The sequence below is a fragment of the Lissotriton helveticus genome, chromosome 11 (genome assembly GCF_964261635.1).
Source record: "Lissotriton helveticus chromosome 11, aLisHel1.1, whole genome shotgun sequence".
NCBI lineage: Eukaryota > Metazoa > Chordata > Amphibia > Caudata > Salamandridae > Lissotriton > Lissotriton helveticus.
Window position 1 is genome coordinate 461,323,700 of NC_136072.1, and position 18,602 is coordinate 461,342,301.

Sequence of the window (18,602 nt, forward strand, 5' to 3'; positions counted from 1 at the left end):
TAAACCCCAAAGTAGTGTGCGTCAAGCGATGATTAGGGGTGGGGGAGAGTGGGGCAGAAGTATCCTCTTGTGGAATATAGAATCTGAAAGAGACACGTTAGTGATAGATTCCTTACCTTAGAATATCCCCAGGCGTCAGACTGGATCCGGAATTTTTTTTGCGTAGCAGTACCCATGCGCGTCGATAGGCGTCGTCCGCGTCTCCGCGTCCGTCGTCTGGGTCGTGGGCGCCGTGATGACGTCGTCAGAGTACTTAGACGCCACCTCCGCGTGCTCACGTCAGTTCTTCTTTTTTCCGCGCCAGCAAGCGCAGATCCGGAAAAAGTTGTACCCTAGTCAATTTTTGACTAACTTTTTACGATCCTTTTTTGATCTACTTCGAAGTCTCTCGACTCCGACGGTGCCGGTAGGGATGCCGGGGTCCAAGCCCTGCGCCGACTGCAACCGACTGATTGAATTGGAATACTACCCACTCGCCAGTTCTGGCGACGGGGGTAGCATTCCACCCTTCTATAGGGACACGACATGTATGTAACTGAACCCCGGTTAAAGTTAAGCAGAGCCTCAGCATCACAAAATGGATGCTGCCACCACAGACACAAGTCTGACCTCCTGCTGCTGGGAGTCCTTCCAGCGAGGGAGGCTTGGACAAAGGGTTTCCTGCCTTGGGAGGTGCTAGCACCACCCCAGACAGGATTTTGTGTATTGGGTAGGACAGGCCTGAAAGGAATGAGACATGCCTGGGGCACACAAGGTGCCCTGTGCATACACCGGTTCAAACCAGTTGCTGGGGCATCCCTGCCCCAGCTCTGGCGCCAAACCGTACAAAGGATAGGGGGTGTAACCACCCCCCTTCCTGGTCCCACCCAGGGGAGGGACCTAGTCACTAGTGCAGCCCCCTTTAGGAGAATAAAGGTAGGAGCTGGTCCCATTCCAAATTAGATTATCCTGAACAACTTTACAAGAAGAAACTCTGGACTTCGACGTTCTACTCCACAGAAGACTGAAGAATCTCCCTTGTGGGCAAGGAGTGTCCACCCTGCAACTGCAGGCACCATTAAGCGTCCAGCGGCTTCCCTTTGTCGTCTTCCCTTTGTCGTCTTCCCTCGAGGATCCAGACTTCAGAGCCCGACTAGACCCGGATTCCCAGACCTCTCCGACCTCAACTCACATCTGCAGCACAGCTGAGATCCGTGGGTGCGACGAGACACGTGGGACCGGCCATCTTGAAAGAACCTGCACTTCGCTTTCAGCACGACTCCCGAGGTAAACTCGACCAAGTGCTTTGGGGATTGAGAAGCCCCAGCCCCGAGCAGCTCCTGCACCGAAGATCAGCCCTCCAGCTTCCACAAGATCTGCGTGGGGCCCTTCTGCCTGTTTGCTGCTTGACGTGTTGTCTGGTCACTTGCCGGCTGGCTAGTGGCCTCCTAGACGACGAACTTTGAAAACTACACTGCTGGTCTGGTTGCTCCAGACTGGCCCTTGCTCCCTTCCAAAAGAGGAGCACCCCGGACTCTCCTAGTCCGCACCAGACGTCTTTTCCACTCACCGCGTGGGTTGCCTTTGCCAAGGCCTGTTGACGCCGAATCCGGAACAGACACTGCCGACAGCGAGAGCCTGCGTGGGACAGCTCGTGCCTCCATCCTGGTCGTCGAAGACACCTCCTGGTCCACGTGGCTGCGGAGTCAAGCGTCCACTCTTCACCTGATCGCGACGACGACATCTGGTTCCTTCCTGGTTCCACTCCAGTCACTGGCTAGTGACTTTGAACATTGTCCCCTCTGCTTTCAGGTCTTCAGCATCCCTGATCCACCCTTGGATCACACCGGACATCTTCCTCCTGGTCGCCTGCAGCATCTTTTCTTCCAGGCTCCATAGACTTCAACGCAGAAACCCGACACGACTTCGCACCTATGCACCCGCAGCCCGTGGGTGAGGTAACAAGAGCATTTCGGTGCTCAAGGGTAGATTGACTTTCCTAGTGTCCAGATTCACAGTCGTTTTAGTCCTAACTAGTCAGGATTGTCCGTACTCACCTTTTTCTTGAACTGTACTGTCCATAGACGTTGTTACACATCCCGCATGTGAGTTCACACTCTGCACCCGCGTTCCGTGGGCCTCCTATTACTTACCTAAAGTTAGGATAGCGTAGTCCCAGCGGTCCTACAGCCTCTGGACAGCTCCATTCCTTCTATCGATTTCCTTATACCATTTACTTAGTATATGGTTTGTCGTGCCCCTAGGGCACCATTGTAATTTTGTGCAACTTATCGTATTATTCCTAAGAGATTGTCATGTGCTTAGCCCTCTGATCTCATAAAGAGTTCAGAGGTGTTTGTTATTAATAAATATACTGTTTATTTTCATAACAACCTGTGTGGTGTCCTTTCATCTGGTATTCAAGGGGTTATATGTGGTAAAACAGCTGGCTTCACATGCCAAAAGAGTTTAGCCTAAGACTGCTTTGTCCATGCTATCATTAGGATAGCTGGTCTATAAGGTTGACTTACAACCAATCACCATAAGGGTTGTTTGGACTGATACAAGGTGATCACTAGAACTAGTGAGCATCATATATCAGGCCAACTTCTCACAACGGATGCTTCTCTCCACGGCTGGGGAGCACATTCCGGACAGCTACAGATCCAAGGAACGTGGTCCCCGACGGAGTCCACGTACCACATCAATTTCCTGGAACTCAGAGCTGTTCACTTGGCGCTGAAGGCCTTTCATCCGTCCTTCCAGACCAACTCTCTGCTTGTACAGACGGACAATACGACCACGATGTATTACCTCAACAAGCAGGGGGGCTCGAGATCGCGCACACTGTCACAGGAAGCGCAGGCGATCTGGCACTGGCTGCTAGCCAGAGGACTGATGATAACGGCTACCAGGTGTGCAGAATGCTCAGGCGGACGCACTCAGCAGACTGATCCAGGAAAACCACGAGTGGGTCATAAGCGACGAAGTGCTCGAAAACGTCTCCGCCAGGTGGGGCACTCCAGCCGTGGATCTGTTCGCCACCGCCGGCAACAGCAAATGCCGAGACTTCGCATCCAGGTATTACCAGCAGGGGACTCTGGGGAATGCGTTATGGATCAACTGGTCGTACAGCTTTCTGTACGCTTTTCCGCCCATTCCCCTGATTCCAGTGGCAGGCAACTGCAAGTCCAAGATCAAGGCATTGTGATCACTATCATGTCGAGGCAAGACAGTAAAATCAACAACCTTACCCCAAATCCTGGTTTCCACCATGATATAATCTAAAACGGAACCATGGCCAATCTTATTAAAAGTATAGTTCCCAGGAGAATCCGATTTGGTTAAGCCATTACAGGCTCTCAGAGTGATTTAAGGTGAGCGACTTGATCTGAAGGGCCAGTGGTGTCCATGCCCTGATTGTAGAGATATTAGTCTCTGGAATGGCCCAAAACTCATCTTCATCAGTGGGTAACGTACCATTAAAGTCAATCAAGGGCTCAAATTGAATGGGAAAAAACTCCGCCTAAGACCATCCAGACATTTTTGGGAAGCCTGGGAATAAAGTGGTCTAAGGGCAAAGCTTCTTGACTGCTCTTTACGGGCCTGGAATAGACATTAACCAATGCTATTTTAAGGTTCAGTGGAAAAATTAGCAAAATACACAGGATATCATCAAAGAGGGACGCCAGTTGAGTTGTCGTACAACCCAAATGGGAACTTACCCAGATACATAACCCCCCCGCGAATGTCTTCCCTTACCACAGGATGAGGTGGCTATTCTGTGTGCCACGAATCCCATACGTTTCTCTCGGCAATTTTGCCATTCACTGAAGCGATCGTTTTTACTACCCTAATTGACTTGACGCTTCATACAGGAACCCGACTCTGGGCCTCCGTCCTTCTGAAAACTTTTTGCATGATACCTGTTCGAGAGCCTTGGTCCACCCTGGGTCGTCCACGGCAATTGAGGCTTGTATCTATTCGGCATTTATTACATGTCCTGATGATCATCCCCATAATGATGTGGGATCGAAACGCTGCCGACATTATTGCGCACTTTGTACGTTTATGAACCTTATGTCATTTGATATGTAAAGGTGTAGAATTCTTCTGTTTTACCATTGAAACTGTGCTAATAACAGAAACGTAAGCTTTTGCCTAAAAGCCCTTTGTGTTTCAGGTTTCCCTAATGTACGTTTCATGAGTGCTAAGTGAGGGTACAGGCTTGTGCCCCACCTTGTAAATTGTTGATATTACCAAGAAGTAAATATTGGACCTCTGTCTGGCTGGACATGTCACACTAATATAGAAACGACTGTGTCTATATATATATATATATATATATATATATATTAAATTGTATTCTTTTGCTTGTAAGGGACCACTGTTGTTTACAAAGAATCTACTCTCAAGGTCCCTCGCTGACTGTATTGGGTGCCCTTGTTATTTTCAAATATATACACAAATCCCATACGTGGCACCTCCTCTACTGCCCATGTTTCCTGAAACATACAAATGTTGAATGGGTCTACAAAGCCCCCCACAGTCGGAACAACTCAGTTTAATTTAAGGCCAGCAACATTCCAGGATATCTTCAGCTTGTTCAAGCCTTGTTGACCAGCGTAGATACCAACCTGGGTGTTAGGCTTAGACAGTAATACACTCGCAATCAGGTCACTGTGGTATTTTCTCAAGGGGCTGGTTGGAACTCCCACCCAAGCACCTGGTCAGTTTCGAGACTAGGGTTATCTCGTGTTCCTAATATATTGGTCAGAACACGTGGGTTTGTAGGACTCTTGTGACATCATGTTTCTTTCAGAGCTTTGGGTTTCTGATAAACCTGGCATGTTAGTATGGGAGTCAGTGAGGATGGAATGCACATTCAAGTGATTGGCCTTTATGTATGTACTTGAGGACATGGGCCTTTCCATTTTAACACCTCTGTCCCTGTCTCTTGGGGTCTTTCTTGTATGCACCATCTTTTTTCCAACCCTATCCCGTGTAGAACACCCATTTTATACTCCAAACTTGACCATGTGTTACTCTCCAATATATCCCTTTGACGTATATTTACCTGGTCAAGGTTTGTCAATTTGTGACACCCAGAGGCAATAAGCTATTCTTCTACAAAGATTGAGATTTGATCAACAGTTGGGGCCCTGAGGGAAGCTCTGTTGAGTTTGGTACGAAACGTGTTGACTGTATATCGAATTAATGTAAAAAGACTGCAGTTAATGTTTTTTTAAACAAATAACTGACTTTGTGCCTTTGATACGAATGCATCAGCTATACATTTGGATCGGTTTTGGAATCAAGCACTGTAAAGCTTTTTTGTAGCATTAATTAAAAGAGAATTTGTTACATGCTGTGGTCTGCCTCTCCTGCTTTGTGCATTAAATATTATAATCTATCAGGGTGTTTGAACAGTTATTCCAGGAAGGTGGGCACCAAGGATTTGGAATAGTGTTTGAGTGAGGCAGTATATACCACACCATTTTGGGCGAATCATTGAGCCTGAATACTTTTTCTTCTGACACTGCAGGTCCCTTCAGTAATCGAGAGATGGCAGAATGGTGCCAAGCAGGTTACTTCACAATGTCCTTGTTGGTAAGAAGAGCCTGTGATGATAGCTTCCAGCCCCTCGGAGATCTGATGAAGTTGTGGGGAAGAGTGCCTTTTACGTCTGGGCCTGTGCCTCAGTTGCTGGTAAGTTTTCACAAATTAGTGTTGCGTTTGGCACTGCCATATGTACACTAGAATATATTTGCACTAGTGACTAACATTGGATATCATTCCCTTGTATACCTGTGAGGCTGTGACCCTTTACCCAAATCTTGACTAGATAGCTATTTGACCGCTCTTTGGTTCCTGAGACAGTTTGGTTACCGGCCAGTATCCTGGTTTTGTACTGTTTATTAGGTTTTACATTTATTGCCCACAGTGTCATTAATAGCAACATTATTCTCCTGTTTTCCCTAAAACAAATTCTCTCAAGTTAAATAGTTAATGCAATACATTGTCAGGGAAAATAAAATATTGTCCTGCATATTGGACAAAGTATTTTTCTAAGTGCTTGGCATTGCATTGTGGTGACTTGTTAATTGCTCATCTAGTTCCCATTAGAGTATCGAACCGTTGGGTGTTACTGGAGGTAATGCATAAAACATTCTAGAAGAAGCAAAAAGATCATCATATAGTACTCTTGAACTTAAAAATTGAATAGGTTCTGCATCGGAAAATCTTCAGTGCTGTAGAATGCAGAAAGAGGCTTCTTTCCTTACCTATGATATTTAGTGAGGTCAGATCCTCAATTGAGTTACTTATTGCCAGTATCTGATAGAGACGTCTAGCTGCAGATTCCTTAACTTAGAATATCCCCAGGCGTCGGACTGGATCCGGAAAACTTTCCGCAGCAGCACATCTGCATGCTGGGGGCGGCATCACGTGGCTCCACCCTAACATTGTCCCCGTACGACGTCAGTGAAGCCATATATGCCCCTCCCAGTGCGCTGGCGTCAGTTTTCTTCCTTTCCGCGTCTCAATGCGGATCCTGGAAAACCAGCGGTTCCTTGACCTGTTTTTCGGGTCTTTTCGATGCCTTCGGGCTTTAAGGCGAGTGAGACCTGTGCACGTCAGATGTCCGTGACGGACCCGCACGGCATCTGTATGTAGTGCCTCGGGGTGCACCACGACTCCAAAGAATGTGACGGTTGTCAGCGGATGAAACCGAAGTCCTTACGGGAGCATCCGCCGAAATTGTTGGCTGCACGGCTGTCTGGTCCTACTCCTTCGCGGCACTGTTCTCCCTCTCGGGATGGAGCCCACTCCCGAGGTTGCTTCCACAGGCGTCGTTCGGAGGGTAAACACATACGTAGGTCCAGGAGGTCTTCCTCCCCTTCCCGTGATGCTGGCGCCTGCTCTTCTCGCTCCCTGCCGGGATGGGTGTCCGGCGGTCGTCTCCTCCTTACCCCCCACCCCCCCCCCCTTCCACTTGTCGGAGCGACACAAGCCCAAATGGAGGCTTATTCTGCAGCACTCCGCTCTTATTTTGGGTAACCCCTCTCCCTGGTGCGCTTTCGGGTCCCATGGGTGTGGAATGCACTCATGTCTGGTCTTCGCCCTCTCTGTGCATCGACTCCAATTCCAGAGCTGAGACGGCGACGACAGGACACGGCCCAGTGGGTCTTCCCAGTCGTCCGTCCAGCCCACCCCATCTGTCTCCGCATAGCCCTGAGCGGATCCCGCGTCGACGTCTGAGGCGGCTTCGGGCTTGACTCCCTGTTCCCCACATGTTGCAGTGGGGTCGATGTCGGACGACGCCCAGGCCGAGGCCCCCTTGCAGGTCCTCGACGTCCAAACGACTCTGGCTCGACGTCCGTCGATGCCAGTACTGGCGTCCACGTCTCCTCTATTTCAGGAGGTTGATGTTCCTGACCTCTCAGACATCCATGCGACTCCCAAGCGGTGTCGGTCGACGCCGGTTCCGGCGCCTACGCCTTCTCTTATGCCACACGCTGACGCTCTTCTGGACTCCCCTGATCTGCGGCCGTTTCAGCCCATGGTGCAGGTACCTTGTGTGGCGTGGACTCCGGCTCAGTCTCCTGCTCCTCCACTGTTGCTCTCCAGTGGACGGGTTAGTCTCCAGCCCTCTCCTACAGATGGGTTATTGTCACCTCCCCGGATGGCAACTGAAGCTAGTGCTGCCTACGCACGAGCTATTCACAGGGCGGCTGCAATTCTTTGTTTTAAGCCTCCTGTGGTTCCTCTGCCTTCTGATCCTTTTTTGGATCTTCTCCATATGAAGCCGGTTGAAGTGGAGCCTGTGCTGCCCCTAGGGGCATCCTTGTTTGACATCATGCTGGGCACATGGGCAATGCCTTCCTCGGGTGACCCTGTTGATCGGGCTATAGCTTGTCGACATAGTCCTGCCCCTAATGATCCGCACTGTCTGTCCCTTCATCCTAGGGCTCAGGGCCTAGTTGTTCAGGCAGCCTTCGACTTAGTCTTCCTCCGCCCTGCCTCTGTTGCCTCCCACCAGTGAGTCTGGGTGGTTAGACGCTTGTGGTTGCCAGTGCTCGCATCCGCACCGTGAATACAGCTTGCGTGTTTGCACGTGCATCCTCCTCCCTTTGGGACTTGGTCGAGGCCCTTTTACCTTCAATTCCAGAAGGCCCGTGGGTTGAATTAATCTGCCTACTGCATGATGGCAGGGGAATGGCGCAATTCTCCCTCCGCTTGTCTCTTGATGCCACTGGCTTGGTCCGACAAGCTCTTGCTTGGTCGGTGGCCTTGTTCCGCCATGCTTGACTGCGCTACAGTTGTTTCCCGGACAATGTACGTAGCACCCGGATAATGTAGGCGGTGATTCCGCCATCTCCGTATTCTTTACGTTCAGCCTGAACGCTGCTTCTGTCTTCCCTTTCTGCCCTCGGAATGTGTGTTTTGCCCAAGAGGATTTCCCCTCGCAGGGGTTGACACGTACCGTATGTGGGATATTTATAGGCTATTCGGTGACTGCCTTAGCCTTGGTACGCTCCTATGGAGTTTTTCGCCACAATATTGCTGTGGGCTTCCCTTTTATGCCGTTCTGCGATCCTGACGTTACCATCACTCCATTGCACCTTCGGTGCAGTTGGCTCTGGTAATCCTTCACTGCCTCGGTATGGGTTCCTTACCGTATGGCGTCTGCCTCGCCTATATTCAAGGGGGTGTTTTTTAGTGTCGCTGTGATCCTCTTGCCCTTGATGGCTGCTCTTCTTTTGCCAGTCACTATCTTAGGGCCTTGTTATGTTCAGTTCAGGCGCAGTTCTCACCACTGACACCCTCTCCTCATTTTGCTCCTAGATACAACCATTATGTCGTACGCTTCTTAGTGTTGATGCAACCTGGGAATATACCCTGGTATGATTGCTATCATAGGGTGTTGCGTTGATTCTTACACTTCTGTGGCTCTGCTTCTCCCCTCCTGTGGCTCTGCTTCTCCCCTCCTGTTTAAAGGACTGGGGTGAACAAAATCACTTCTGTGGTGCTGGTTCCCTCCTCCCGTTTAAGGACTGGGGTGAACAAACATTTTCGTACTCCAGCCCTTACTGGGCTTATCTTTCTAGGTGGCAGTTTCCGCCATATACTTTTCTACTCTACCTTGCCTTGTGCCCTTGTTTTCGGGGCACTTTCCCAAAAGGAGTTTTTACACATTTCCCTGCTGCTTTCCACAAAAGTGATTTACGCAGTTCTGCTTTTATTCCTGCTGTACCAGTCAAGTGGAGTATTCTCTTTAGGATACTAGCTTCTTTTGTCCTTGGACTATTCGATTGGTCCTGACTGTTTCAGACTGTCGTGTCTAGCTCCGTATCCTCCTCTATCTTGCAAGGGACCGTTGCTTCTCCTGGGTGAAGGAATGATGTGGCTTACTAGTCTGGACATTGTTCTGTCCACTTCTGCTTCATCATCACTGTTGGTACTTTAGCGTCCTCTGTGTTGCGCTTCATTTCTAGGCATAATTCTTTGCCTCTATATCTGCTGTGCTGTTACACAGCAAAATCCTGCTGTCTACGTTCCTTCATTCGGTGTCCGGGGTCATTGACGCGGTCTCCTCGCCTAAGTGCTCTTATATGGCTATCCAGCTTGCTTGGTGCCTCCTTGCCGGTTGCCTTCTTGCGATGACGTCTCTTGCATCTAGGCTACTCACGCACCCCTACAGGAGGGTTCTTGTTCTACTTCGTGTGGTTCTACCATCTGCAGGGTATGCTTCGGTTTTGTTTAATCTTCCACTTGACTATCATTCTTACTGTAATCCGGTTTTGGGTGCTTCTGATGGTTGCAGTCAGCCCTTTTACATGCCTCATGACAGTGACTCTCTAACGGCGTGTCTTCTGTTTCTGCTACTACTGGCATTTTATGTTCATGGGTCGGCATCCTGCCAATACTGTCCTATGTATTAGGCTGGTATTGGATTCAACTGTGTTTCTTCCACTGTTGTGCATGCTGGCCTGGTATGTGTTGACTCTGTCATACCAGTTGTCTTCCCTCTGGGTTTTATTTATGGTCAGCACGTCAGATGCTGCGGGTTCTTCAGCCCCTGGGTTCAGTTCCACTTCTTGCTAAGTCATGAACTTTCCCTTTCACACAAACATATCTAGCATATATTTTCTTTCTCTCACCCGGTATGCATATGGGGTTTTTTATGCTGTTCGTTGACTGCTTGTAGTACCTTTGCCTCCCAATGTTTTTCGCTCTTTCTGAGCTTCATGGTCTGGTGTTGCTGCGCTGGGTGTGGTCCCCACCGTGGGTCGTCGCCTTGTTGATGGTTCTGTTGCTTTAGCAACTCATTGGGGTTCAGTCGCAGACCCGCCTCCTCTATGGGTATGGCTTTGGTATCTATTCTAAGTTGAGGAATCCGCGGCTAGACGTCTCTATCAGACGAACGAGTTACTTACCTTCGGTAACGATGTATCTGGTAGAGACATAGTCTAGCCGCCCTTTCAGCGAGGACCTTTTTAGGTTGGGCTTTCTATGCTCGCCTCCCTCCGGGTGGCTTGATCCTTCCGCAGGGTGACGCTTTCACTTCACCCCAACACAGGATGTGGATACTTCATTCTGTTTTCATAGCTCTACTCTGCCCAGGCTCATGCTCATGTCATGTATCCGTTCGAGGCATGTGGGCTGCTAAATTCATATCTATTGCATAGATCGCCGCCTAGTGTTGGGTCCGGATGATTGCACATTGTTGTCCTGGAAGAGTCTTCGAAGTATCACGAGATAGGTGGCTCCTCCCCTGGACTACAGTGCGCATGGGCATCGACTCCATCCCCAGATTGTTTTTTTCCGCCATTGAGTTCGGATGTGATTTCGACGTCTCCTTGTCGGAATCGAAAAAACTTACTTCTTAAGGCCAAAAGGCCTTCGTTACCTGCGTCGGTATTGTTAGCGTGCGGTCTCGAGCATCATCCCACTCTTCGAGTCGGAATTCTGCGGAGTCGAGTAACTCTTCGGACATCGAGGCCCTCTCATCGCAGCAAGACCCCGACGATCTTACCATGGAACGGAGTCCGTTCAAGTTCTGCCCCGTCTGTGGGTCCAAGTACCCACATATCGACGTGCATCCAGTCTGTAACAAATGCCTCTCGCCGGACCACAACGAGGACAACTGCATGGCCTGCTCAAAATTCAGGTCCAAGAAAACGCTCAAGCTTCGGCGCGCGGCGCGCCTCGAGGCACGGCGAGCAGCTCCGGCACCCGACGACATATTCGACGACCCCGCAGAAGAAGGCCGCAGCCATCATCTTCAGATTTCACCACCGTCGACGGAGGTCGAGGCCGATCCCGAGGAAGATGTCGAAGGACTGGGCCAAGACCTTGAATACGTCGAGGAGGTAGGGGACGACGAAGAAGTTTATGGGGCCGCGGAAGATAGCTCGGAGGAAGAGCTATGCCCCGAAAGTTACATGATTCAGGCTCAGGTCACGGGATCGCCACTCGGCCTTACCCACGACCCTGCCCCGCTATCCCCGGCCCCGCCTTCTGGCCCGGCCACGGACACAACAGCGGAGACGCCATTGCGCGTATCGAAACCGAAACCTTCGGAATCGACCACACCTAAGATGGCCGACGTCCCATCGAAAACAAAACCGAAACCTACGGCTTCGACAACACCTAAAATGGCCGACGTCCCATCAAAAATCACAAAACCTGCTCCCCCATCGACTCCGTCGGCCTCAGGCTCTCCGAAGTCGAAGAAGGCTGTCGAGTCAACAGCGCCGCAGAAGGTGCCCAAGGACCCGTCCTCGAAGACTGTCGTCCATCATGGGTCGGGCACAGTTACACCGGCAATGTCCACTAAAGCCGTCGATCCAAAGTCTGCACAGGCCCACGACACAGAGTCCGGAGGCACTACGCATCGGCACAAAGACAACAAATCTAAAGCAACGGCATCGGCGCCTAAGCCTGTAACGGAGGCACGGACCGTCGCTACCGAAGATTCGTCGGCGGCCTCCGCTTCAACGCCAAAGGCCTCCGATAGTGCCGGACATGAGGCATCGGTTACCAAACCCTCCGCTTCCTTCCCAAAGCAGGTCGCTGACTCCCTCAAACGTATTCGGGAGAAGGCTTCCACGTCGACGACTCTTACGCCGTCGGGTCCAAAACAAGTGGACGCACCTGCCAAGACTTCCACCAAGCTTCTGTACACACTACCGCCGAAGGTGGCACCGAAGGCATTTGCACCCAAATCGGTGCAGAAGAGATCTGAAACGTCAGAACCTTCGACGCAAAGTGGCCGATTGGATCGACATCAAGCCTCAGAAGAACAATCTGAGCATTACATCGATGCAGAAACAGGGAAATTGACCCTCTATAAAAGAAAGATCACTTCCCAACCATTGCAATCCTATGTCATTCCACTAAAAAAGAAAAGGCCAGCACATGACATTCCTGCCCTTGTGGAACCTATTCAACCTACACCAAGGAGGAGTCCGTCACCTTCCCCCAACCAGTCAGGGGGAGAGGATGATGACCAGGATGACCAGTACAATTTCCCGGACAACAATGACCCTGATGTACAACAGGACTCATATGACGACACTGGTGACCAGGGAGGCCATCAGGGGGTACAGGACCCACAGGTTTTTGGTGCACGTACATCCCCAACTGAAGATTCTGCGGCATTCAATGCCTTAATAGAGCGGGCAGCTGCAAATCATGATGTGGACATGCATGCTGACCCAGTGGAAGAAGATTTCTTGTTTGACACTTTCTCTGTCTCAGAAAGAACAGTTAAGATACTTCCTATGCTGAAAGGTGTCCTTAAGCATGCCCCAGAGATCTTTAAGGAGCCTACCAGGGCGAGAGTGGTGAACCCACGTATCGAAAAGAAATACAGACCAGCACCTGGGGACCCTGCATATATTCGGGGACAGTTGCCTCTGGACTCGTTGGTCGTCGCCAATGCCCGAAAGAGGGCGAACTCCCAAACAACGGGTGAAGCTCCTCCCCCAGACAAGGAGTCGAAAGTGCTTGAGGCATCGGGCAAAAGAGTGGCTGCGCAGGCTGCCAATATCTGGCGTATATCAAACACACAGGCACTATTGGCACGATATGATAGGGCGCATTATGACACCCTAGAACAGCTCCTTCAACACCTACCTGATCAGTTTAAGGAGGGAGCCGAAATGCTCATACAAGAAGGAAAGCTCATCTCAAACGCTGCAATAAAGTGTGCACATGATGTGGCGGATACAGCGGCTAGGGCGATTAACACTAGTGTCATGTTAAGGCGACAAGCATGGCTTCGCATATCAGGGTTTAAACCTGACATTCAGACAACAATACTCAACCAGCCCGTTAATCCTGACAGACTGTTTGGCCCAGACGTTGACACCACCCTCGAAAAAATTAAAAAGGACAATGAGACAGCTAAGTCCATGGGGGCGCTTCAGTCTCAACAATTCAGGGGGAGCACTTTTCGTCGCTCAGGTGCACGTGGTGTTACCAGAGGACACTTGGGTCAACAGACACAATTCACAAAGGGTGGCGCACAATCCTCGTACCCCAAGCAGGGTAGAGGGGGTTACAGAGGTAATAGTGCCAAGGGCAGAGGAAACAACAACTCCCGTTCCTCTGCCGCCAACAAACAGTGACTCTCTGTCACTGCCCCCCGACCATACAACACCTGTCGGGGGGAGACTCCAGCAGTTCCTGCCAGTCTGGACATCCATCACCACAGACAGGTGGGTAAGACAGCTTATCCAGTACGGTTATTGTTTGGAGTTAACATCCACTCCGCCCAACATTCCCCCAAAACAACGTCCTATGTCGGCAGAGCACTTGCACTTATTGCAGCAGGAAGTAGTGGTGATGCTGCAAAAAGGCGCAATCGAGCTCGTACCAGTGGAGGAGGAAAGCACAGGGGTCTATTCCCTGTACTTCCTTATCCCAAAGAAGGACGGATCCCTCAGACCCATTCTGGATCTACGCCCCCTCAACCTGTATATACTGTCAGAACACTTTCACATGCTTACACTGCAGCAGATTCTTCCCCTGCTGAACCAAGGGGACTTCCTAGCAACCTTGGACCTCAAGGATGCTTATTTTCACATACCACTCCACCCGTCCCACAGAAAATACCTCAGGTTCACCATCCAAAACAGGCACTATCAGTTCAAAGTCCTACCCTTCGGAGTGACCACTGCCCCCAGAGTGTTTACAAAGTGTCTGGTGACAGTTGCGGCGCACCTCAGGAGGCAGAACATACATGTCTACCCTTACCTAGACGACTGGCTCGTTCAAGCAAAGTCAGAACAACAGTGCGCCGCAGACATGTCCCACACCATTCGCCTCCTTCACAGTCTGGGGTTCTCGCTAAACTACCCAAAGTCGCACCTTCAACCAGCCCATGTGCGGCAGTATCTGGGCACGACAATAAATACCCTGACCGCTATGGCTCAGCCAAACCCGGTCAGGATCGACAACATTCAGTCGCTCATCCAGAGGTTCAGGCCGCAACACTCACTACCAGCGGGAGTGTTCATGCAGTTGATAGGCATGATGGCCTCCTGCATCTTCATAGTCCCGCACGCAAGGTTGCACATGCGCCCGCTCCAAGAATGCTTGGCAAATCAGTGGACACAGGCTCAGGGACAACTGACAGACCTAGTGTTGGTGACCGGTCGGGCATACAACTCTCTGCATTGGTGGACTCCACACAACCTTTGCAAGGGACGACCGTTCCAAGAGCCTGTGCCACAGATTACCCTAACAACGGACGCATCTCTCCAAGGGTGGGGAGCTCATGTGCTCCACTACACGGTGCAGGGACTGTGGTCAACGCAGCAACAGAGGTTGCACATCAACTACCTGGAATTGATGGCAATCTTCATGGCGCTCAAGTCCTTCAAAATACATCTGTGCAACAAGGTCGTGTTGATCCGGACGGACAACATGACAGCCATGTACTACATCCAGAAGCAGGGAGGTACTCACTCTCCACAGCTGTCTCATCTGGCTCAGAGCATGTGGAAGTGGGCCATTCAGAGGAACATCTTCCTCATGGCGGAACACCTCCCGGGCAAGGACAATCAGATGGCGGATCTGATCAGCAGGTAAAGCCATCAAATGCACGAGTGGGAGATACATCCATCAGTACTCCACCCGTACTTCCAACAGTGGGGTCATCCGGAGATAGACCTCTTTGCCACAAGGGAAAACGCAAAATGCCAAAGCTTTGCCGCCAGGTTCCCTCACCCGGAATCGCAGGGGAATGCGATATGGATGAACTGGTCAGGCAGATTTGCGTACGCTTTTCCCCCAGCGCCTCTAATTCCGCTGGTGGCAAGAAAGCTAAAGCAACACTCGATGACACTCATCCTGGTTGCTCCAACGTGGGCACGCCAACCATGGTACACCACGTTTCTAGAACTTTCCGTGTTACCGCATCAAAGGCTGCATCTATCTCCAAGCCTCTTGACGCAGAACCATGGCGACATTCAGCATCCAGATCCGCAACAGCTCAACCTGGCGATCTGGCTCCTGAGGTCCTAGAGTTTGGCTACCTCAACCTGCCTCCTGAATTCATGGATATCATACGGGAGGCAAGGAAGCCCACTACCAGAGCTTGCTATGCAGCAAAATGGAAGCGGTTTGTCATTTACTGTACAGATAACAATATCAACCCGCTAGATGCATCCATTCCTAACATCATCTGCTATTTGTTACATCTTTACAAATGCAATCTAGCGTACGCTTCCATTCGGATACACTTATCCGCCATAGCGGCTTATCTCCAGAACAGGCAACATCTCTCTGTCTTCAGAGTGCCTGCCATTAAAGCCTTCCTGGAGGGACTGAAACGAGTCATTCCTCCGAGAACACCACCAGCTCCAGTGTGGAACCTCAATGTGGTCCTCACTAGGCTGATGGGCCCACCGTTTGAGCCACTGCACTCCTGCGAAATTCAGTTCCTGACATGGAAAGTGGCTTTTCTCATTGCTATTACATCGCTCAGGCGTGTTAGTGAGCTGCAAGCGCTCACAATCCAGGAGCCATTCATACAAATTCATTCAAACAGGGTACTACTACGCACTAACCCAAAATTCCTTCCGAAGGTGATGTCACAGTTTCATATCAACCAAACTATTGACCTGCCCGCATTCTTTCAAAACCCACAAACAGTGGCGGAAAGAATGCTCCATACATTGGACGTTAGAAGGGCGTTGATGTACTACATTGACAGAACACAACACTTTAGGAAAACACAACAACTTTTTGTTGCCTTCTCAGCACAGCACAAAGGCAACCCTATTTCCAAAGCAGGAATAGCCAGATGGATTGTTAAGTGCATTCAAATCTGTTATCAAAAAGCTAAACGTACCTTAACAATACCCCCAAGGGCGCACTCCACACGCAAGTTGGGGGCCTCCATGGCTTTCCTAGGGAACATTCCTTTGGAAGACATTTGTAGAGCAGCCACGTGGGCTACACCGCACACATTTACCAAACATTACTGTGTCGATGTGCATTCCAAGCAGCAAGCAGCTGTAGGACAGGCTGTTCTCAAGACACTTTTTCAGACTTCTGCAGCTGGCACGGGCAACCGCCGTTAATGGAGGGACTGCTATGTATTCTATGCAATAGATATGAATTTAGCAGCCCACATGCCTCGAACTGAATATGCTACTTACCAGTATGCATCTGTTCTTGGCATGTAGGGCTGCTAACATTCATATCGCCCACCCTCCTCCCCGGTGCCCGTAGCGGCTGCAGATACTCTCTTGCATTCAATCATTAACATGGACATCCTTTACACTATTTCACTCCATCTCTGCCACAATAGCTAAAAACAATCTGGGGATGGAGTCGATGCCCATGCGCACTGTAGTCCAGGGGAGGAGCCACCTATCTCGTGATACTTCGAAGACTCTTCCAGGACAACAATGTGCAATCATCCGGACCCAACACTAGGCGGCGATCTATGCAATAGATATGAATGTTAGCAGCCCTACATGCCAAGAACAGATGCATACTGGTAAGTAGCATATTCATTTCCAACCCTACGCTCTGAGTTGTACAGTATGGGTTCGATTTGTGTTTTTCCCACCCCACTCTCCCCTTTGCTATCGCCTTGGGGGTCTCTTACCACCCATGTGTGGCTAGACTATGTCTCTACCAGATACATAGATACCGAAGGTAAGTAGCTCGTTCATTACAGCTTATAGAAGATTTCCTTGTAAACATTTTCCATATTCCCTTTAAGTAAGGAATTCTTTAAGCAACCTAAAGTGTTTCACCTTTCAGAATGTCATACTATCTCGAGAGCGAAATGAGCGAAACATATATATTTTTTTATAGGCTCAGTCCCTCTCTGTGAGCAATTTCATGAAGCTTCCTTGCAGCATCTCTCTTGAGACTTAGCTTTGCTAGTAGCTATAAATTGCTATGTGAACATCAGAGTAGCACACTCATGAGGACATATTCGTCCTTTTTGCCTAAGGTTGTCTCATATTACCATATTAATCAGTTCATCTCTCTAGCAACTGTTAGCATCTCTTGAGCGCAAGTTATAGGTATTTGGGGTAGTTCGGGCTTAGACCCCCGTAACGTTTTGTCCACATAAGGTATCAACATCAAATTTGCGCCCTTGGTTTCCAACACCCTGAGGATTCTAAAGGTACCCAGAGCTAGTGGATTACCGTGGAGGAGACCCAGAAATGTTCCAAAATACAGCACATTTTTTCTTTTGCTGTTGAAAAAATAGCTGCAGAAGAAAGAGTCTGTTTTTTTCCCTGCAAATGGCATCAACAGAGGGTTTGTGGTGCTGAAATCACCATCTACTCAGCTTTCAGAGACAGGCAGATGTTTGGCATAAAACCAACATTTTTATACAGTTTTGGCATTTTACTTGGACATAGCCTATTTTTCCAATTTTTTGTGCTTTCAACCTCCTTCCAGTTAGTGGTAGAAATGGGTGTGTAACCAATAATGGATCCCGGAAAGGTAGAACTTTCTGAAAATTAGATGAAATACTGAATTCAGCAAATGGCCATTTGTGTAGATCCTTCAAGGTTTTTTCATAGAAGTTGTCATGCAATGATTTTTCATTGTGTACCTGGTATATCGCAGTTCGTTTGGTAAGATATAAAGAGTGAGTGTAGGAGGGTGGATGCCTGACTATGGTTACCCCAGACTTTTTGCCTAGTGTTTAGCTGGTTTTCGACTTAGTTGGCCTGGGATCCTGCTAATCAGGGCCCCAGGCTATCTGCTCTCTCTTAAAATGGACTCCATGCACCCTAGGTGCATAACCAAATTGGTACTGGACTCCTTGTCAGCCCCTGTACAGGGCACTATAGGTGCCCAGGGCATAGGGGCATCCAAGGCCTACCAGGGGCTGAAGCATAGCTTTTGCCACCCCTGGCTGGTTCTTAAACTGACACAACTGGATGATCCCTCAGCTGGGGCAAGGTGGTGTAATCACCCCTTGCTTAGATATAGTATACCTATCAGCCACTCCTATAGCAGGCCTTACCAATCCTGGAGGCAGAGTGCGTGGTTTTATGTGAGATAGTGCTCTGGCATGAGCTGAGCCTGTCTGCAGCTTGCGGGACCATTTCCCTACAGCTGTTCCAGTGATA

General features: G+C 49.8%; 1 protein-coding gene across 1 annotated transcript in view; it reads left to right on the forward strand.

Annotated features, from left to right (window-relative positions):
- The window catches only part of GIGYF2 (GRB10 interacting GYF protein 2), a 1,757,193-nt gene that overhangs the window by 867,718 nt on the left and 870,873 nt on the right, over positions 1-18,602 (forward strand). Inside the window, exon 15 of the mRNA XM_078666006.1 lies at positions 5,525-5,688. Coding sequence (XP_078522132.1) covers positions 5,525-5,688 — 164 coding nt within the window. The remainder of the gene's footprint in view (positions 1-5,524; positions 5,689-18,602) is intronic.